General features: G+C 41.4%; 1 protein-coding gene across 1 annotated transcript in view; it reads right to left on the reverse strand.

The window, feature by feature from the left end:
- Positions 1-16,028, reverse strand: part of cachd1 (cache domain containing 1) — a 117,539-nt gene that overhangs the window by 21,164 nt on the left and 80,347 nt on the right. The window contains exons 9-17 of the mRNA XM_033621949.2: positions 13,891-14,175; positions 12,181-12,330; positions 8,711-8,834; positions 8,443-8,560; positions 5,889-6,057; positions 5,604-5,746; positions 4,551-4,732; positions 2,224-2,334; positions 451-573 (exon numbers count right to left, since the gene is read on the reverse strand). Coding sequence (XP_033477840.1) covers positions 451-573; positions 2,224-2,334; positions 4,551-4,732; positions 5,604-5,746; positions 5,889-6,057; positions 8,443-8,560; positions 8,711-8,834; positions 12,181-12,330; positions 13,891-14,175 — 1,405 coding nt within the window. The remainder of the gene's footprint in view (positions 1-450; positions 574-2,223; positions 2,335-4,550; positions 4,733-5,603; positions 5,747-5,888; positions 6,058-8,442; positions 8,561-8,710; positions 8,835-12,180; positions 12,331-13,890; positions 14,176-16,028) is intronic.

Raw genomic sequence — 16,028 nt, forward strand, 5'->3', positions numbered from 1 at the left:
CTTCCCTCCATTCCTCAAACACTCTGCCAAATACTGCTCCCCTCTGCCCCACACCCCCTTTGAGCTAATCCTGTTTTATATGGCTCTTGAACACCAACAGAGAAAGCATGAAGGAAGTGAAGAGAAAAAGGGGAGAAGAAGAGGGGGTGCAAGAAAAAGGATGAAGAGAAAAACAAAAAGGGGAGACATAAAAGCTGGAGAGAGTATGTCGGACTGAGACAACAGCAATGCCACATCTCCAGCAGGAATGCCGTGATAATCAGCTTATCTCTTCTCCCCTCCCTTTCTTTTTTCTTCCCCATCTCTCAGCAAATTTCATTCTTGCTCAGTAAGAACAGAAGTTTAGCCACTGTCTACAGACATTCAGCGGAAAAGGCAAAAAAGGAAATAAAGAAAGGAATGATTTGTAGAAGAAGTGAGAAGATAGAAACAATCCACCCTCTTTCCTACCTGATCTTGTTGCCTTTGTCCTGGTTGCAAATGGGCAGCAGGTCTAGCAGGACCTTATAGAAGTAGCGCAGGGTGAAGTCTATACCCATCACTGCAATTGCGTAACCAGGGGCCATCTGAGAGCTGGAGAGAGGAGGAGACGGAGAATGCGACAGAAGTGCATCATAAAGGATTCTCTCTTTAATGAAGAAAAACCTTTCTGTTCAATTGTTTGCTGCGATTGTGTGTTAATCTGTACACTGACAGAAGTAATTGTCACTTACTCTACAGACCTCTATAATAACATAAATGTTTACCCACACCAGCCACAAAAAAAAATCCCCATTAAACACTAAATAGATCACATACACACACACACACACACACACACACCCTCTTTGAATCTGTGTTAGACAGACTACAGCCTGAGCAATGTTATGCTCACTGAGCCGGTCATCAACACTCTAATCCTGCTTATCACACACACACACACACACACACACTGATATTGGATGTTTATGTGTACATTTGCATGGACCATGGTAAACAGTTCCTATTGTGCCGCTGCGAGCAGTGTTGTGGTGCTGAGTTGGGTTTTAAGCTCACGGAACTAGAAACATAAACACTGTAATCTCAGCTACAGTTACAGGCTTTAACTCAAAGAGGCTGCGTTCAAAACATTCTCCTAGAACTTCTATAAAAACTGGCTGAGGTACAAAGTGTAATACTGCACATCTTCACATCAGAGCTCGAGGAGATAGCTGGAATACAGTGGCTTGCTCAAGGGCATCTTGGAAGAGCAGATGCTTGAGATAACTGTGGCTGGATCCAGACCATTTGACTCAGATATTCTGCCCCTCATTACACAGCCCTAAGGGAAAAATGGTCAATGATATTTTGTCTTGAGAAACAGTGCGCTCTTCCGGGCTGAGCGCCTAACAGCCCACAATTTTGTCTTGGCTCATAACAACAGTGAACCTGTTGATGAGCGATACCTAATAAACAGACCTGATCGTTTATTTCACAAGGTGTAAAAAACAAATCACACAAATTAGTCCATCACCTGCAAAAACTATTTTTTTTTTTTTGCCAATTGGGGGCAGCAGAAACAAGCTGTGAAAAACACTGACATAGGATCACCTTTTTTAGTCGCCATGGAAACTTGTTGAGACTATACGTTTAATATTCATTCTCTTTTAGCTTGGTTTTTGGTCTCTATCAACTCGTGAGGGGAATATCTGACTTTTTAGCTGCTAAATGCCCCACTATGCTCACCAGCTTGAGTCTAACTGTGTCTGTCTGCTGTTTGGTAAAGACCAGGTAGTGTACAGTGGGTGGGTGAGAGCGGGGAACGTGAACTTGAACAGTGAAGTTGTGGGATGGACAGGTAAACAATGAAACTCAGACACAAGATAATGACACATAAATTGTTCCTTCATTTCCCAAGATTCTCCTGTCTCACTTCTTGTTTTACTTTTCACATAAAACCACTGAAACGTAAATATGTGGCTTGTTAAACAGTGTGCAACAGCAGCACAAATAGAAGGGAGTCATAAGTTTGCTAGCATTAGCCACTATAAGCTACCATCCATACCAGAGCCAGAAAGTCTCTAACAGCAAACAACCTTTCAACTTAGCAGTTTAGTAGTCTTACTTTAAATGAGTGAGTTTATCAAACAGATACTTATTCAGAAAAAACCTTGACTTGTAGGACTTGATTTCCTCTGGTGCACTCAAACATGAGATGACAGAGGGGTTAATTGTGGGGTTAAAAATACACCTTCCTCTTCTTACCTGGAGGCATGGATGGTGTGGCTGATGGTGACGACGTAGCCCGCACCACCCACATCCAGGTACGGCCCCGTGAAGGTGATGAGACCAGGGTTAGCCACAGCATGCTGGTACCTACACAACACATCACACATGCAGAGAGTTATTTGAGATATCTTTAAAGATACTTTTACAGGTTTTATCCAACCAGATAGTACTTATAGAATGTGTATTTGACATAGAGAAGAGCATTTTAGGTCTTGACTGCGTACAAAACAAGTGTCACAATTTGTTGATGATCATATCTTTACTCAGTTACTTTACTCTGAGTAACTGGATTGTTGGATTTACTGAATATGACAGACATTCTTAGTCTCATTACAGTGTCATTCACAAGTACTTTAATACTTATTTCATATTTGTTGTCAGTTTGTGTGTAAAAAAAAAAATCAATAAACAACATTCATTAAAAAATAAATTGAATGAATGAATAATTTTTATTTCAGTTAATCATTTTACATTATAATCCATATTCATTTTATATTTTGAGGCTTTGTTAAAACGCAACACAGCTGCATAATTTCAAATCAGCATCGAGTCCATTGCATAGGCCTACTTGAAATACATCTGTAATTTACATTGGCTCTCAATTTACATGTTTCATAAATAAACAACCCTCTTAAATTATAATGGCCTTTTCTTAATTTAAAAAAAGAACTTTTAAAACAGCCAGGAAGGCTTTTGTTGACAACTTGAAAAAGCATTTCCAATGTTTTTAAATACACAATTTTTGAAGGTGTGGGATGCTATAAACAGTTGATTAGTAAATTCACGATAACCTGCTTTATGCAATATTCTAAGGGCTCTTTTCTAAAGTTTAATTATAGGATCTATATTTGTTTTGTCTGCATTTCCCCAAAATTCAGTGCAGTAGGACATATATGGCATTACAATTCTTAGTCTTAGTTTTACCTGTAATTGTTACTTTAAGACGTTTTATTTAAGTGAAACTTTTTCGATCTGATTACTTTTGTCAAAGTGGACATTTCTTCCATGGCTGAACGTACCAACAGAAAGTAGTGATGGGCAAAGCAGTTTTTTAGATGTTACTGAATCACTAGAATCAGTTCATCAAAAAGATTAGTTCACAAGATTCCTTCACCGAATCGTTCAGTGCTTGGCGGGAGGAGCCCTGACTGAGTACTGCGTAGTCTGACTCTCTGAACTGATACACGGCTGAGCTGCTGCTGCGTCTGCCCTGTGCTGGTGAGTCCCAGCCTAGCATTTTAAGTTTGTCAATCTGGAAACTAAGTCTGTTAAAACAATGGGGAGGTGTGTGATAGTGTTCATATGGCTTCACTCCTGGCTACATCAGCCGTTAGCTTGGAGAAAACGGTCCCTATAAAAGTGTGAGATGATTTGAAACACTCAGGGATCGGGGTCATTCACCGAGTGATTTGTTCACCGAGTGATTCGTCACACGGTAGGCAGTCCCTCCCTGCCTCGCGACTCGCAAGTGATTCATCGTTCACACGGACCGAATCAGCAGTTCCACTCCCGGCCTGCACGCTCGCTGCTGAGCTCAACTGAACTGAGCAATAAACGAATCAGTTCCGGAAGTGATTCAGTTCAGTACGTTCACTCAACAGATTTGTTCTTTTGAACGATTCGTTCGCGAACACCACAACGCTAACAAAAAAGTTGTTGAAGTTTCTTTTCTTTTATCATTCTACTCTTCTACTCTCATATTTGTGTGCATAGGTTATTTGGTTGATCCCTCTCTGTATGCAGTTGTTTCAGTCAAGTAGGCCAAAAAGGTTGAAAAACCACTAAAGCTGGGTGGACACGTTCCACGGGCTAGAGTGTAAATGTGAGAGTGTAAATGTAATCAGTGATAGAGCTCTATACAATGTGCTGATAATCATCCTAACTACACAAAACTTTCCAGAATAATATTACACAACTGGAAACTTTTTAAACTTACTTTAAGTCAAACATCCAAGTGAGGAAAAACATGCTTTGTCTTATAGTCTGTTGGATTTTTGTCAGCTCATTACAATTCAGCAGTTCAGTGAGAAACTCTGAACCTCACTCAGCTCAGTAATGGCCGGTGACCATTTAACCACAAACATGTGCCGGCAGTTTGCACACATACCCCTTTAACTCCTACCTATCCAGCCAGTCTCATATCTCCTTTCACTCCCCTAAAACACACGCATTCATATCCACACACAGACACAGACACAGACACATACACATACAGACACACACACACACACACACACACACACAGACACACACACACACACACACTTCTTCACCCCCTTCACACCCTCCAAAGTAAGCCTCACCATTGTCTGCGGGTCGGGTCGAAGGCTTTGTCCATCAGTGATCCTGGGTAAATCCGGAGCACCCCACTGGGCGTTGCTATGTAACGGCGCACAATGTAGCAGTTGAGGCTACTCATTTCCATTAGTGTCATCCACTCATCCGTGACGTGACTGGTCGCCATAACCTCGTTCCTGACAGAGGACTGCGGAGGAGAAAGGATGACAGGATGGAGGGAGACAAAGAGAGGAGAGGGACGGTGAGGGTGGAAGAAGAGTGAAGGAAGGAGGAGAAAAGTGGTGAAGAAGAGGTAGAAAAGTGCAAGTCTTAATCTGGGGTTTGCCTGAAATTTAAGTTGGCCAAAACTTTTGGCAAGTTGGCCTCCGGTCTACCCACAAACAAAACTGAAATAAAAAGTGGCTCCTGCCAATTCAAACACACCTGAACTTGACATTATTCTACTGTACTGCTGCTCGAGATGGTGATGCATATCTTTTTCAAATGAAAGTATAATCACAAAATCACACGGCTCAGAACACCAGTATTTAGGAATAAAAGGAGCTCGATTAGCCATAAAGCCCTGAAAAATACCCTGAAAATTACATCCCAGAACCATTTTCAGAGAGGCTTCTGAGTTTGAAAGGGGTGATGAGGTCACCGGAGGGGGCCTTTAAGACTAGCCTGGGAATCAGAGCTGGGACTGGGGCTTAGAGTTCAAACTCTAACCCCCTACTCCCCCCAGGACAGGAATGCACACGGGCTGCCAAAACCACGTGGGGGCTTGTCCCCCTTCTTAAAGATGCAGAGCTTCATTTACACTGTGTGGATTTTAGCTGTAATGTAAGCAGCCAGATGTTGTATGATACAGAATCAAAAGTTGCATTTAAAGGTACTTCAAAACACCAACTATCCTGGGACTCATTAATTGTGTGTAAGTGTGTTTGTACATACTTACAGAAGAATATGAATATGTGTGTAGTGTAACCTGACTGCAGGGCTGGCTATGTGCTATGTGTTTGTCAGGTAAACAACATTAACCCTGTATGCGCCCACAGGCTGGTCCCATGCTTGTTTACCTTGAGGCCAGGGTTGGCTATGAGCCTGGTGTTATCACTCAGGTAGGCAGTGTAGTGCTCCACCATGCGCTTTGTCTCTGGCTGGCTAAGGTGCTCGTAGGGAGAGGAGAAACTACCAGCTGCCAACATCACAGTGGGAGACTCTGGGAAAGAGACAGAAGAGGGGAAAAGGGGACAGTGTGAGATGCTGATCAATTCTTTAGAGCTGACTATGGATAAAATAAAGTTTGGAGACTCATTCATTATTCCAAGTGATTATATACGAGTCCGGTGCTGTTTTCTTACCGACTGTGGCAAGCTGTTTGAAGTGCAGGCAGGAGCTGGGCTGACCCAGCAGGTCTAAACGATGGTACAGTAGTTTGGAGCTGGGAGCAGTGTTCAGGTTCTTCAGATGCTTCACCGGGATCTCCGGCTGCACGTACACGATGCACAGGATGAATGATGTGTCCTGAACCTAGAGGATAAAAGGCAGGAGAGGAGGATGAAGGCTGATGTTACTCAATGTATGTGTTACTGTCAACACATCCCATGAAAAGACCAAACCAATAATGTTCGTCCATATCTAGATACTTTCAGATTTTACAAGCCTGTTAGTGATATTTAATCCTAAGTCTGTTCATCCTTCTTCAGCCTAAGACAAAAAACTTTATTGGTACTTTTTAAGACAAAATAACTTCCTGAGCAGTTGGGCTCTGCAGTGTAATTATTACTTATTTGGTGTAATGGAGTAGTCCTGGCAGCAAGACAGCGTTTGTGGGACCAACTTGAAAGTGATGTGTTCTTGTTGTCAGAATTAATGTATGAATTCTTGAATTGTGTTTTGTGAGGTCACAGTGACCTTGAAATTTGACCACTGACCACCAAAATCTAATCGGTTCATTACTGCGTCCAGGTGGATATTTGTGCCAAATTTAGGGAAACTCCCTAAAGGATTTCTTGAGTTACCGCATTTGTGAGAATGGGACAAACGCAAGGTCACAGTGACCTTTGACCACCAGAGTCTAATTGGTTCATTGCTAAGTCCAAGTAGACGTTTGTGCCAAACTTGAAGAAATTCCCTCACTGAGTTCTTGAGATATTGCATTCAAAAGCATGACCTTGACCCTGACCTTTGAGCAATTAATTCTCATCAGTTCATTGGTGACCATTGGTGCCAAATTTGAGGAAATTCCTGTAAGGTGTTCTTGAGATATCATGGTTACAAGAACGGGACAGACACACAGATGGACAACTTGAAAACATAATGCCTCTGGCCACGATTGTTCCGATGGAGGCACAAAAATATAGAATATTGTTATAGGTATACAGGTACTTATTAATTCAGATAAATTTATGCCAGACAATGCTACAGAGGAAGTGGGGACGAGAAAGACAAAGAATGGACGCATAGATTTTAAAGAGGGATCTACCTACTGTATCTTTTTTGGCAGGTGAACCCTTAAAACTAATGTACAACACATTTATTTTTAGTTCCAAGTATGATTTTGTGAATAAAACACTGGCAGCTGATGCAATTTACTCACTCCACTCCTACATACTTTGTACAAACTAAATGCCAGAGAGACGGTGACATCACACACACTCCCCATCCCTATCAGCTCTTTTTCAGTGTTTAGCGTCAGTCTTCACAGCCAATATTTCACGGGCTGCACGCTTCTTCCAGGGGAGATAAATTATCCTGCTTAACATCTGTTTTCACCCCACTGACTCTAAATCAACCATGCAGGGCTAGTCAGGTCCCAAACTCTGAGACTTTGTTGTTAAATCATGCAAACTGTCAAACAAACAGTAAAAAGTTTTTAGAAAGATCCCGGAGCTTCTGATAACTCGAGGAAAAAAATCCCCTCAGATACATTTTCATCTAAATTCTGGTCACAAACACAGAAACATGGTATAGTCATAAAGGAGCTCCTGGACATTATTTATCCTGCAGAAAGACAGACTGTCGGCGTGTGAATGAACAGACTCCTCCTTTTTTTCTTCCTGAGCCTGTTTACCATTTTTCTGGCTCTGGAAAGTTCATTTTAAAAAACACAGACAGCTGCCAAACTCATGGCAAAAGGTGACGTGTTTGAACTCTGGCGCCCGTGTGAGAAAAAAAAACAACAGAAAATGTCAAAAGCTTTTAAAAAGGCTAAAAGTGAAATGCCTAAATCAAGTGTGATATTTTTGCCCCTGCCAAAAACCTAAATGTCAGAAAGCAAAAAGGCTCAATATGGCGTGATGTTATTGCTGTGCTGTTGCCATTTGTTCCTAAAACATGACACCTCTGGGCCGCAGAGAAAAAAGCAGATTCGAGGGACAGACGGTTTCTGGGTGTGGGAGCGCCAGGTTTTTATTACGCTGACTAATTTAAGGTGGCAGAGGTTTGGTGGAGACATAAAGGCTGGGAGCGTAAATCTCTACACTGCTTTTAGACCTCGGCACAGGAATGATAAAGAGCTAAAGACAGAGATGGAGAGAAAGTACATGAGATAGTTACTGTCCCAACAATGGCTCACTGGGTCAGAGCTAAAGATCATCATGAGTGCTCGCATACAATCCTTTAGCTCATATACTAGCACTCAAATGAGGGGAAAAAGGGAATTGGAAGCTCATAATACTCATCTTCACATATTAAATTACAGTCCATCTATTGAAAAACATCTGATTTTCTTCTTCTTCTACTTCTAATTTTACATAGCGTTTCAGTGTATGTACGTTTGTGTCTACACCAGTTAAAAAGTGTTGAGAAAATTAATTGTTCAATCTAGGCTGAGGTGCCAGTGCTGGACTGAGAAGATAAATGTCACCAGTGACCAAATGTTTATTCTCTACACATGTCCATAAATTCACCTACCAGTTTCCAGGCGTAGCTGACATTGTATGCGTCTTTGCTGTTGTCCCGGAGTCTGTTGGTGTGCCAGGACAGAGAGGAGTTGACTGGCACAGCAATGACCTGACTGCCCAGCGGGAGGCTGTAAGAAAAAAAAAAAAACAAAAAAAAAAAACACAGCTTTAAACACCAACAAAAAAAACACATAAATACATATCATCTATGTATCCATGGGTGGAGGTATTTTAAATGGTTTTAGAAGCCAACTTTTTATTCACTCATCTTGTCTTACCTGAGGATGTTCTGTCGGACAACAGGGAAGCCTGGGATATTCTCGTAGTGGATGATGTCAGTGTGCAGGGGAGGCTCGGTCATCAGGTAGGGCCGTGTCAGTGACGGATGCATCAGGGTGTAACCTAGGGAAATCAAACGCCAACGCCATTAATAAGAGCACAGATGAACTAGGAAAAACTGGATTTACATATTACATTAAAACAACTATTCGAAACAAACTGTCAAACAAGGCACTACAGAGTGTAGTCATACTGCACAATTACTCCTGCGATCAATACTGTCTACCATTACTCCATACTCTGTGCCAGTTGTTGATGATAACACTGGAGGCAGGTATTGCTGTGCGAACAGTAGCTGTAGGTACATAAAAAAAGAAGCTGGTGTGCAAGCTCACTGGAAGTAATATTAAAATCTTGAACATTTCTGAGGCCACATTCATTAAAAATGTCAGTTAAACTGTGAACTCCTTGTTTTTATCACCAATCATATCATGATAAACTGCCACAGATAAATATATGTATATTTTTAACATCTGTATTTATCTGTACTTACATCTGTCTTTGTGCAGCTGCAGTACCTGAATTCCCCCTCTGGGGATCAATAAAAGCTTATCTTACCTAGTATTTGATTATGGGTGAGTACAAGTGCCACTTACTGTCTCATGGATCTATTCTTGCAACTTGATACAATATGTTAACTGAATGAGCAATAACTGCCCAAAAATTAGTCAAACTCTTTTTTTTTCCCTGGACCCCCCCCATGAGTTCCTGCTCTGCTCAATGAAAGTTTTAAAGATATAACTCCACCATGGATCAAGAACTAGAAAGAGCGGTATTGACCTTGTCTGCCATTAAAGGTGTCCTGTACACACTTTTACAGACGTGTCTTACAATAGTCGTCTCGGGGGAAAATGGTGTTTTTTCCGCTGCAATACCGTGAAAGACCACTGGAAAGAATTGAAAGCAAGGCTGAGCAGCTTCCCAGGGGGCCTGGTGGCACATGTGTCTGCACCATGAGGCCCATAGAGCAGGCACAATAGAGACTTTCGCTACCTCTGGTTTAGCGCTCTTTCAACTTGAATGGGGATGAAATGATTCAATCTTGCCACTCTTCTACACTTTCCAAATGTTACCAAACCGAATGGATCAAATCCTGATAGTGAAACCAGTCACATGGCGAGGGTTGCAACACTCAAAAAAATGTATCCACTGATTTACAGACATCTCTTTTACTGTGTAAGCCACAGGGCAACAGGTGACAATGTAATTACTCTGGCCACTACGAAAATTGGTTTCAAAGCCCAGCGACTTCTTGGGCGCCTGATTTAAATCTAATAACATAAAAGCTGTTGATGCTGTAAAAGTCACAACAAAAACCAGAGTGGACACTGCTCATTTTAACGCTGCTCTTTTCCCAAACTCTTAAATTCCAGCGAGAACGAGAAACAGCATCTAACCTTCAAACTGTTCTAAATAAGATCAGTAACAACCAGCACTTTAGTGGTGCTAAGGAGTGCAGTGCTGTGATAAACACCGCTCTTAACAGCAGCTGTAATACTTTTGGGAGAGCCAGAAAGCCCTCAAGAAACTGGATTGAAAGTCCATCTGTTTTGAAAGAAGTAAACACTTTATTTTTTTTACACAGTTCTAATACACTGTGTATATTTGAAAAAAGGAGAGTATGTTGGTTTGTGTGGTGTCTCACACTCTTTAAGGAGAACCGATTTACTAAAACAAGGCATCTCTGTCCTCATACAGCAAACTACAGCACACATAAACAGGGCCACAGCGTGATATCAAGCATACATAAATCTATACATTATTCAGTTTACGCACAGGCTTGCTTTATTCTGATCCACACACGCACACATTTAAAAAGATAAATGCCTCACATGCAAAAAATATTTTCAATTTCTGCTATTTCCAGTTCCAGGTCCGGAAGCTTCTTGTCAGCCGTCTATTTACCTAATTGTATTTACCTTCACTCTAATTGCCAGCAGACGATTTGAATGCCAGCTAATAACTTTAATGGCACTCATTCGTCAATGTTTACCGAGTAGCTGCTTTAATAAGCATGCTGCAGTAATAAGCTATAATTTGATGGCATATTTATTACAATAACAAACATTTTAGAGGGAAAAAAAAGAGGCTCGTTGAATGGCACGGCAGAGGAGCCAAACTCACACAGCTGCAGAAGTTCACTTGCAATAATAAGGTTTAAGAAATGACGATGCTTAACACTTCAGGTGAGTACATGTCTGTTAGTCTGCCAGTGTTTTATGATTTGCTCAATTATACTTCACCTCCCTTCCACATATTTCTCTATCACCTGCTCCCTCTTCTATGCTCCACCCAAACTGAGGCAACCTTTCATTTCAACCTTGTCTTGCTCCAGCTTTGTTTAATCATTCTTTCTTCTTGCCTAGTACTAGCATGGCACTGCCTCCTGGGTCACCAAGACAACACACAAATCAAGTCTGGTTGTTGCCATGTTTGATATACCTGCCGTCTAGCTCAACATTTCAACTGAGCCTGGTTTAATTTGCCACTAGGCTTAGCAAACACTCAGTGTTAATAAGAGTTGTTAAAGGGTGGACCTTTTATAAGTTAATATGACCTAAGCTGAGAGTCATGGTTATGTTTAAATATGTGAAAGTGAGCAAACAAATTTCAACTAACTATCTTACTAGCTTGGCAGGAGGACATTATTGCACCAAATGTTCCTGAGTATACAAAAGCAAGCAATGCAGCAATAGTGCCATCTATCAAAACTCCTTCCATTAAATGTCCCTGCTTTCTAAACCTGCAGACAGAGCACAACTTACCTGCTGCACAGCACCACTTGGTTCAGTCAAGACCCCCTCAGCTGAGGCCAAAATAAATCAAGACCGGACATGAGCACTACCGCCCTGCGCTGTGGTAAAGCACTGAGGCATGGCTCAACAGAGAATGAAATGCCAAAGAAGTGCCAGTGCTACCAAGAAGATGTCAATTAAGTCTAATAAGGGATAATGGCTATGGGGGAAGTTGAAACAGACAAAATAAAGTGTAATTCCACTTGTATGTGAAACAAAAACACCAAAAGACACTCTCTTCCAAGCATATGGGGTGTTTCTCTAAGGCCATGACTAATAAAGATTGATACTTTGAATGCACACATAAATGTTTTGTAGACCACTGGAGTCTGTCGGACCTGGAGGTCCTAACAAGACTTTTCCTGAATGGTGCTGTTTTGTTACTGGCTTAGAAATCTATGTTACTACACATGGAGAAAGTAACCTGTCACTTAGAGAACAGGTCATAAAGATTTAAAGCCATCTTTGGTTACAACGCTGCTGTTCATGGCTGACCAAGAGTTAGTTTTGGGAGAGTGAAAAACCAAACTGTACTGATCACTATCACCTCGCCTGTCTCGCATGTGACAGGTGAGGTGATAGTGATCACCTCGCCTGTCTCGCATGTGACTGACCTTTGTTGTCAATGAGGAACGTGTATGACGCCAGAGAGTCTTGGTAGTAGGTGACATCCTCCAAGATGTAGGCCAGGTTCACATCTACGCCGACCACGCCAAGGAGCAGGTTGCCGAAATAACACGGCCGGCTCACGGTCATAATAAATCCTGGAGAAAGAAGAGGAGGAATCTAGTTTATGCAACACCCGAGGTTAGTTAATCGCACAAAGATGATCTTTTTTGAGCTTAATGCGTGTTTGCAGTTTAGTTCTCTTGAGCTCCTTTCATTCATTTTTTTGTGCAGAATACAAATGCAACAGTTTTCATAGTGTTTTAGCAAGATTTGTTTTACAGGAATAGTTTGACATGTTGAGAAACACTTAAGTAATACGTTTAGCTTAGCTCAGCATGAAGACTAGAAGCAGGAGATGAGAGCTAGCCCGTCTCTGTCCAAAGAACAAATCAGCCTACCACCACATCCAAAGTTCATTTACTGTATTAACATCGTACATCCCATAATATTTCCCCGGGCAAGTCAATGTTTCAGTCAAAAAAAATCTCAGCATGTAACTTGCTAATTAGAGAGCTTAGAGCCAGGCTAGCAGTTTCCCCGCTTCCAGTCTTTTTTCAGACATGTGTACCCCAGTCACATGACTTTGACTCGAGTCAGACTTAAGTCACAAATCTGATGACTTTGGACTTGATTTGACAAAATCAAAAAAGACTTGTAAGTCGACTTTGACTTAAACACCAACAACCCGTGACTTCACTTGGACTTGAGTCTTTTGACTTAAAAATACTTGATACTTTCCCCCAAGAACAAAGATTAAAACTATTCATTTGCAGCAAGCTGACACGTAATTCCCAAGATCCACTTTGTTTTAACCAGTGCAACAGCATCCAAACAAGATGCAGGAGAGAACAAGAGCTAACATTACGTTACTGATAGCCAGATCGAAAACAAGTTATACTAAAGATCATTTCGTTTGTAAGCATAAACTATGCAGCAGTCATTAAAAGACAAATTGCAGTAAAACATGCAGGTCCAAAAACACAGATAAAAACACAACAAATTGCAACTTTGTTTGACATTTGAAATTGGGGGGGGGAAAAAAAAAAAAGGTAACTCAAGGCTAACATTAGCATAGTTAGCGAGCAAATTGCGGCACCAGTTAACAGTGCTATGTGCAATGAAAGTGCAGTGCCAGCACAACTTTTTTAAATGACAAAGTTCAGTCACATTTGTTTTAACAAGGTTATTTCAGCAAATACAAAACACGTTAATGTTTTTTGTATTTGTGATATATTATTACTTTGTTGTTAAAAAGTCATTAAATTTGATGAGGAGCACATTATGACTTGCTCAAAACTCAAAATTTAGGACTTGTGACTTGACTCGGGACTTGCCTGTCTTGACTTGGGACTTGAGTGCAAAGACTGCTGAGTTACTTATGACTAGCAAAACAATAACTTGTTCCTAAATCTGTTTTTAATGCTAAGCTATACTAACTGTCTACTGGCTTTAGCTTTGTGTTGAGCTTACAGACATGAGTGATGTCGATGTCTCATCTGACTCTTGGCAAGAGAGTGAATAAATTAATCTACTGATTATTACTGAAAAATGTATGCAGTTGTAATTTGAATAATTCATCATCTTTCAGTTCAGTGTTATTCCACTGATCTAAAGTTGTGCAACATAATATCTGACCAGCTGTGTCCATCACTCACCATCTCCCATGGGGTCAGAGTAGGGCAGGCTGAAGCGGGCCAGGTCGATCATGCGATTGGGCAGGTTGATGTAGAAGCGGCCCACTGTCGTCTCTAGGTTGCTCAGCTGGTTTAGCACCATCATGCTTCCCTTCACCACCGGCATCATGGCAGCTCCTGCTGATCCAGACGAAGACGCCACAGAGGAGCGGTCCCGGTCGGACATTCGATCGACGCCATATTTCACCGAATTCTGCTCTGCAAGATCCCTCAAGAAGGCCAGCTCCTTCAGGCCTGTCACTCCCTCTGCAGGGGGGAGGGAACGGGATAGAGAAAGAGGTTAGGATAGGGAGGGTGGGTTGACTTTGTTTGATTTAACGGAGCAGGGATATTAAGAACAAATCCGTTATTGACGGCACGGCTGAAGGCCTGCTGAACAGGGTAACTGTGCAAATGAAAAGAGGAGGGAGTGGTTGAGAGGAGGTACAAAGAGTAAACAGCTTTTCACTGAAGAGCGCATGACTCAAATTCCTATTATAAAAGGCAACCCACTGTTCTCTTTCCCCTCGAGCTGTAAAAAAACAAAACCCTTCAAGGAGCTGGAAAAAGAAATCATGCTCCTGCAGCCAAACAGCGGCAGAAATCACCAAATATCTTTGAAATGAAGTGCATTTAGAGATCAATTACCCTCATGCAGCAAGAGGTTTGCATTAAACTGGATCATTAATCAAGGCACATATACATTGCCTCACAGATTTCCTAAACTTATTTGGCATGAGCCAAAAAGACATTTCATACATGCAGGCCCGGACTTGTGAACCTGCGTCATGAGCTCCATAAGCTTTATTTGTTCAATCTCGTGCATCTGTCGAACAACAACTGTCATCTGTGAAGCTCAGAGATCATGACATGAATAAATCCCTCGTCGCTTTAAAGAAAATATGCCGTTGAGTCGTTAACGCGCTCTTCGGGCTCGATCTTTCCAAGCCTCATAAGGTCATTTAAAGGAGAATGGATAACCATGGTTGGCCCCTACAGCTGTCACCTGGAACATTTGGCATCTCACAACCTATTGGGGAGGATTGGAGCATAGAATGTCTGCCAGTATCCAATCATTGACTGGATTACAGCAGAATCCCTTTTTAATGCCAAGGCTCTGCTGATCATCACGCTGGGCGAGTGACGGGAGGCAATGTCGTCATGGGTGGCAATGTCAAAGCGGCACAAAGGAGAGTGTTTGCTGACTGCACAGGTTTCTCTTCACTTTAATTTAAGAGGGAGGATCCTTTACCACTCTTCTAAGCTATAACAATCCTTTTTGTTATTGTAATCTTTGAGTTTTTAGGGAACATCTATATGTTAAAATCTACCCTGTATTTTTGTCTTGTTATCAAACACTGACTGACTCATAAAAATTCAATTTATGTATCTTGAGGGCTAAAAAAAAAACATGAGAACATATGCAAAGGCCATTCTTTGAATATTTTAAAACCTGCATTGAGTAGGCTGGGAAACCACCAAACATGTGCCAGCAGGTCACAAGGTGAAAATGTAATTTACCTGTCTGTGCTGTGTCTTTCCTCATCACTCTTTACACCAGTAGGTCATCAGTATGTGAGGTAATCAATCTGTCATCAACCACATTCAACTCCTCTTACATTCTTTTACATCCATCATTGGTGTAGCTACCTAGCTGAGTTGAGTAAGTCAAAAGCAGCAGTTTGTGAGTTACCTTAGGAGCGGCAGGGAAGATAAAATACTCAGCGAGTGTTTAAGAATTTATTACACTGTTAGAAAAAAGATCTTTTCAAAAAAAAAATTAGGCTGTGTATGACAAATTAAAATGCAAATACTTTTGAAATTGGTGCTATATGACTGGACAAAACAGAGATAAAGGGCTGTTGCATTCACTTTTGCTCAAGAGGTAGAAAGCCTACAACTACCAGAATGCACTGTGCTGCATCTGGACCAATAAATGCTCCAACTGGTGGCTGACGTGATCCGAGCTTGGCCATTTTAACAAAGTAAAGAATACGGTGGCTGGCTGGTAACAAATGATCTTGGATTACAGTTTAACAGAAAGCTATAACTTGTTTCAATCAGCGCTGCTTAGTATTACCATTCAATCTCAGTTTTTTTAGCCTCTGTTTTCAATGTGC

The sequence above is a fragment of the Epinephelus lanceolatus genome, chromosome 6 (genome assembly GCF_041903045.1).
Source record: "Epinephelus lanceolatus isolate andai-2023 chromosome 6, ASM4190304v1, whole genome shotgun sequence".
Lineage (NCBI taxonomy): Eukaryota > Metazoa > Chordata > Actinopteri > Perciformes > Serranidae > Epinephelus > Epinephelus lanceolatus.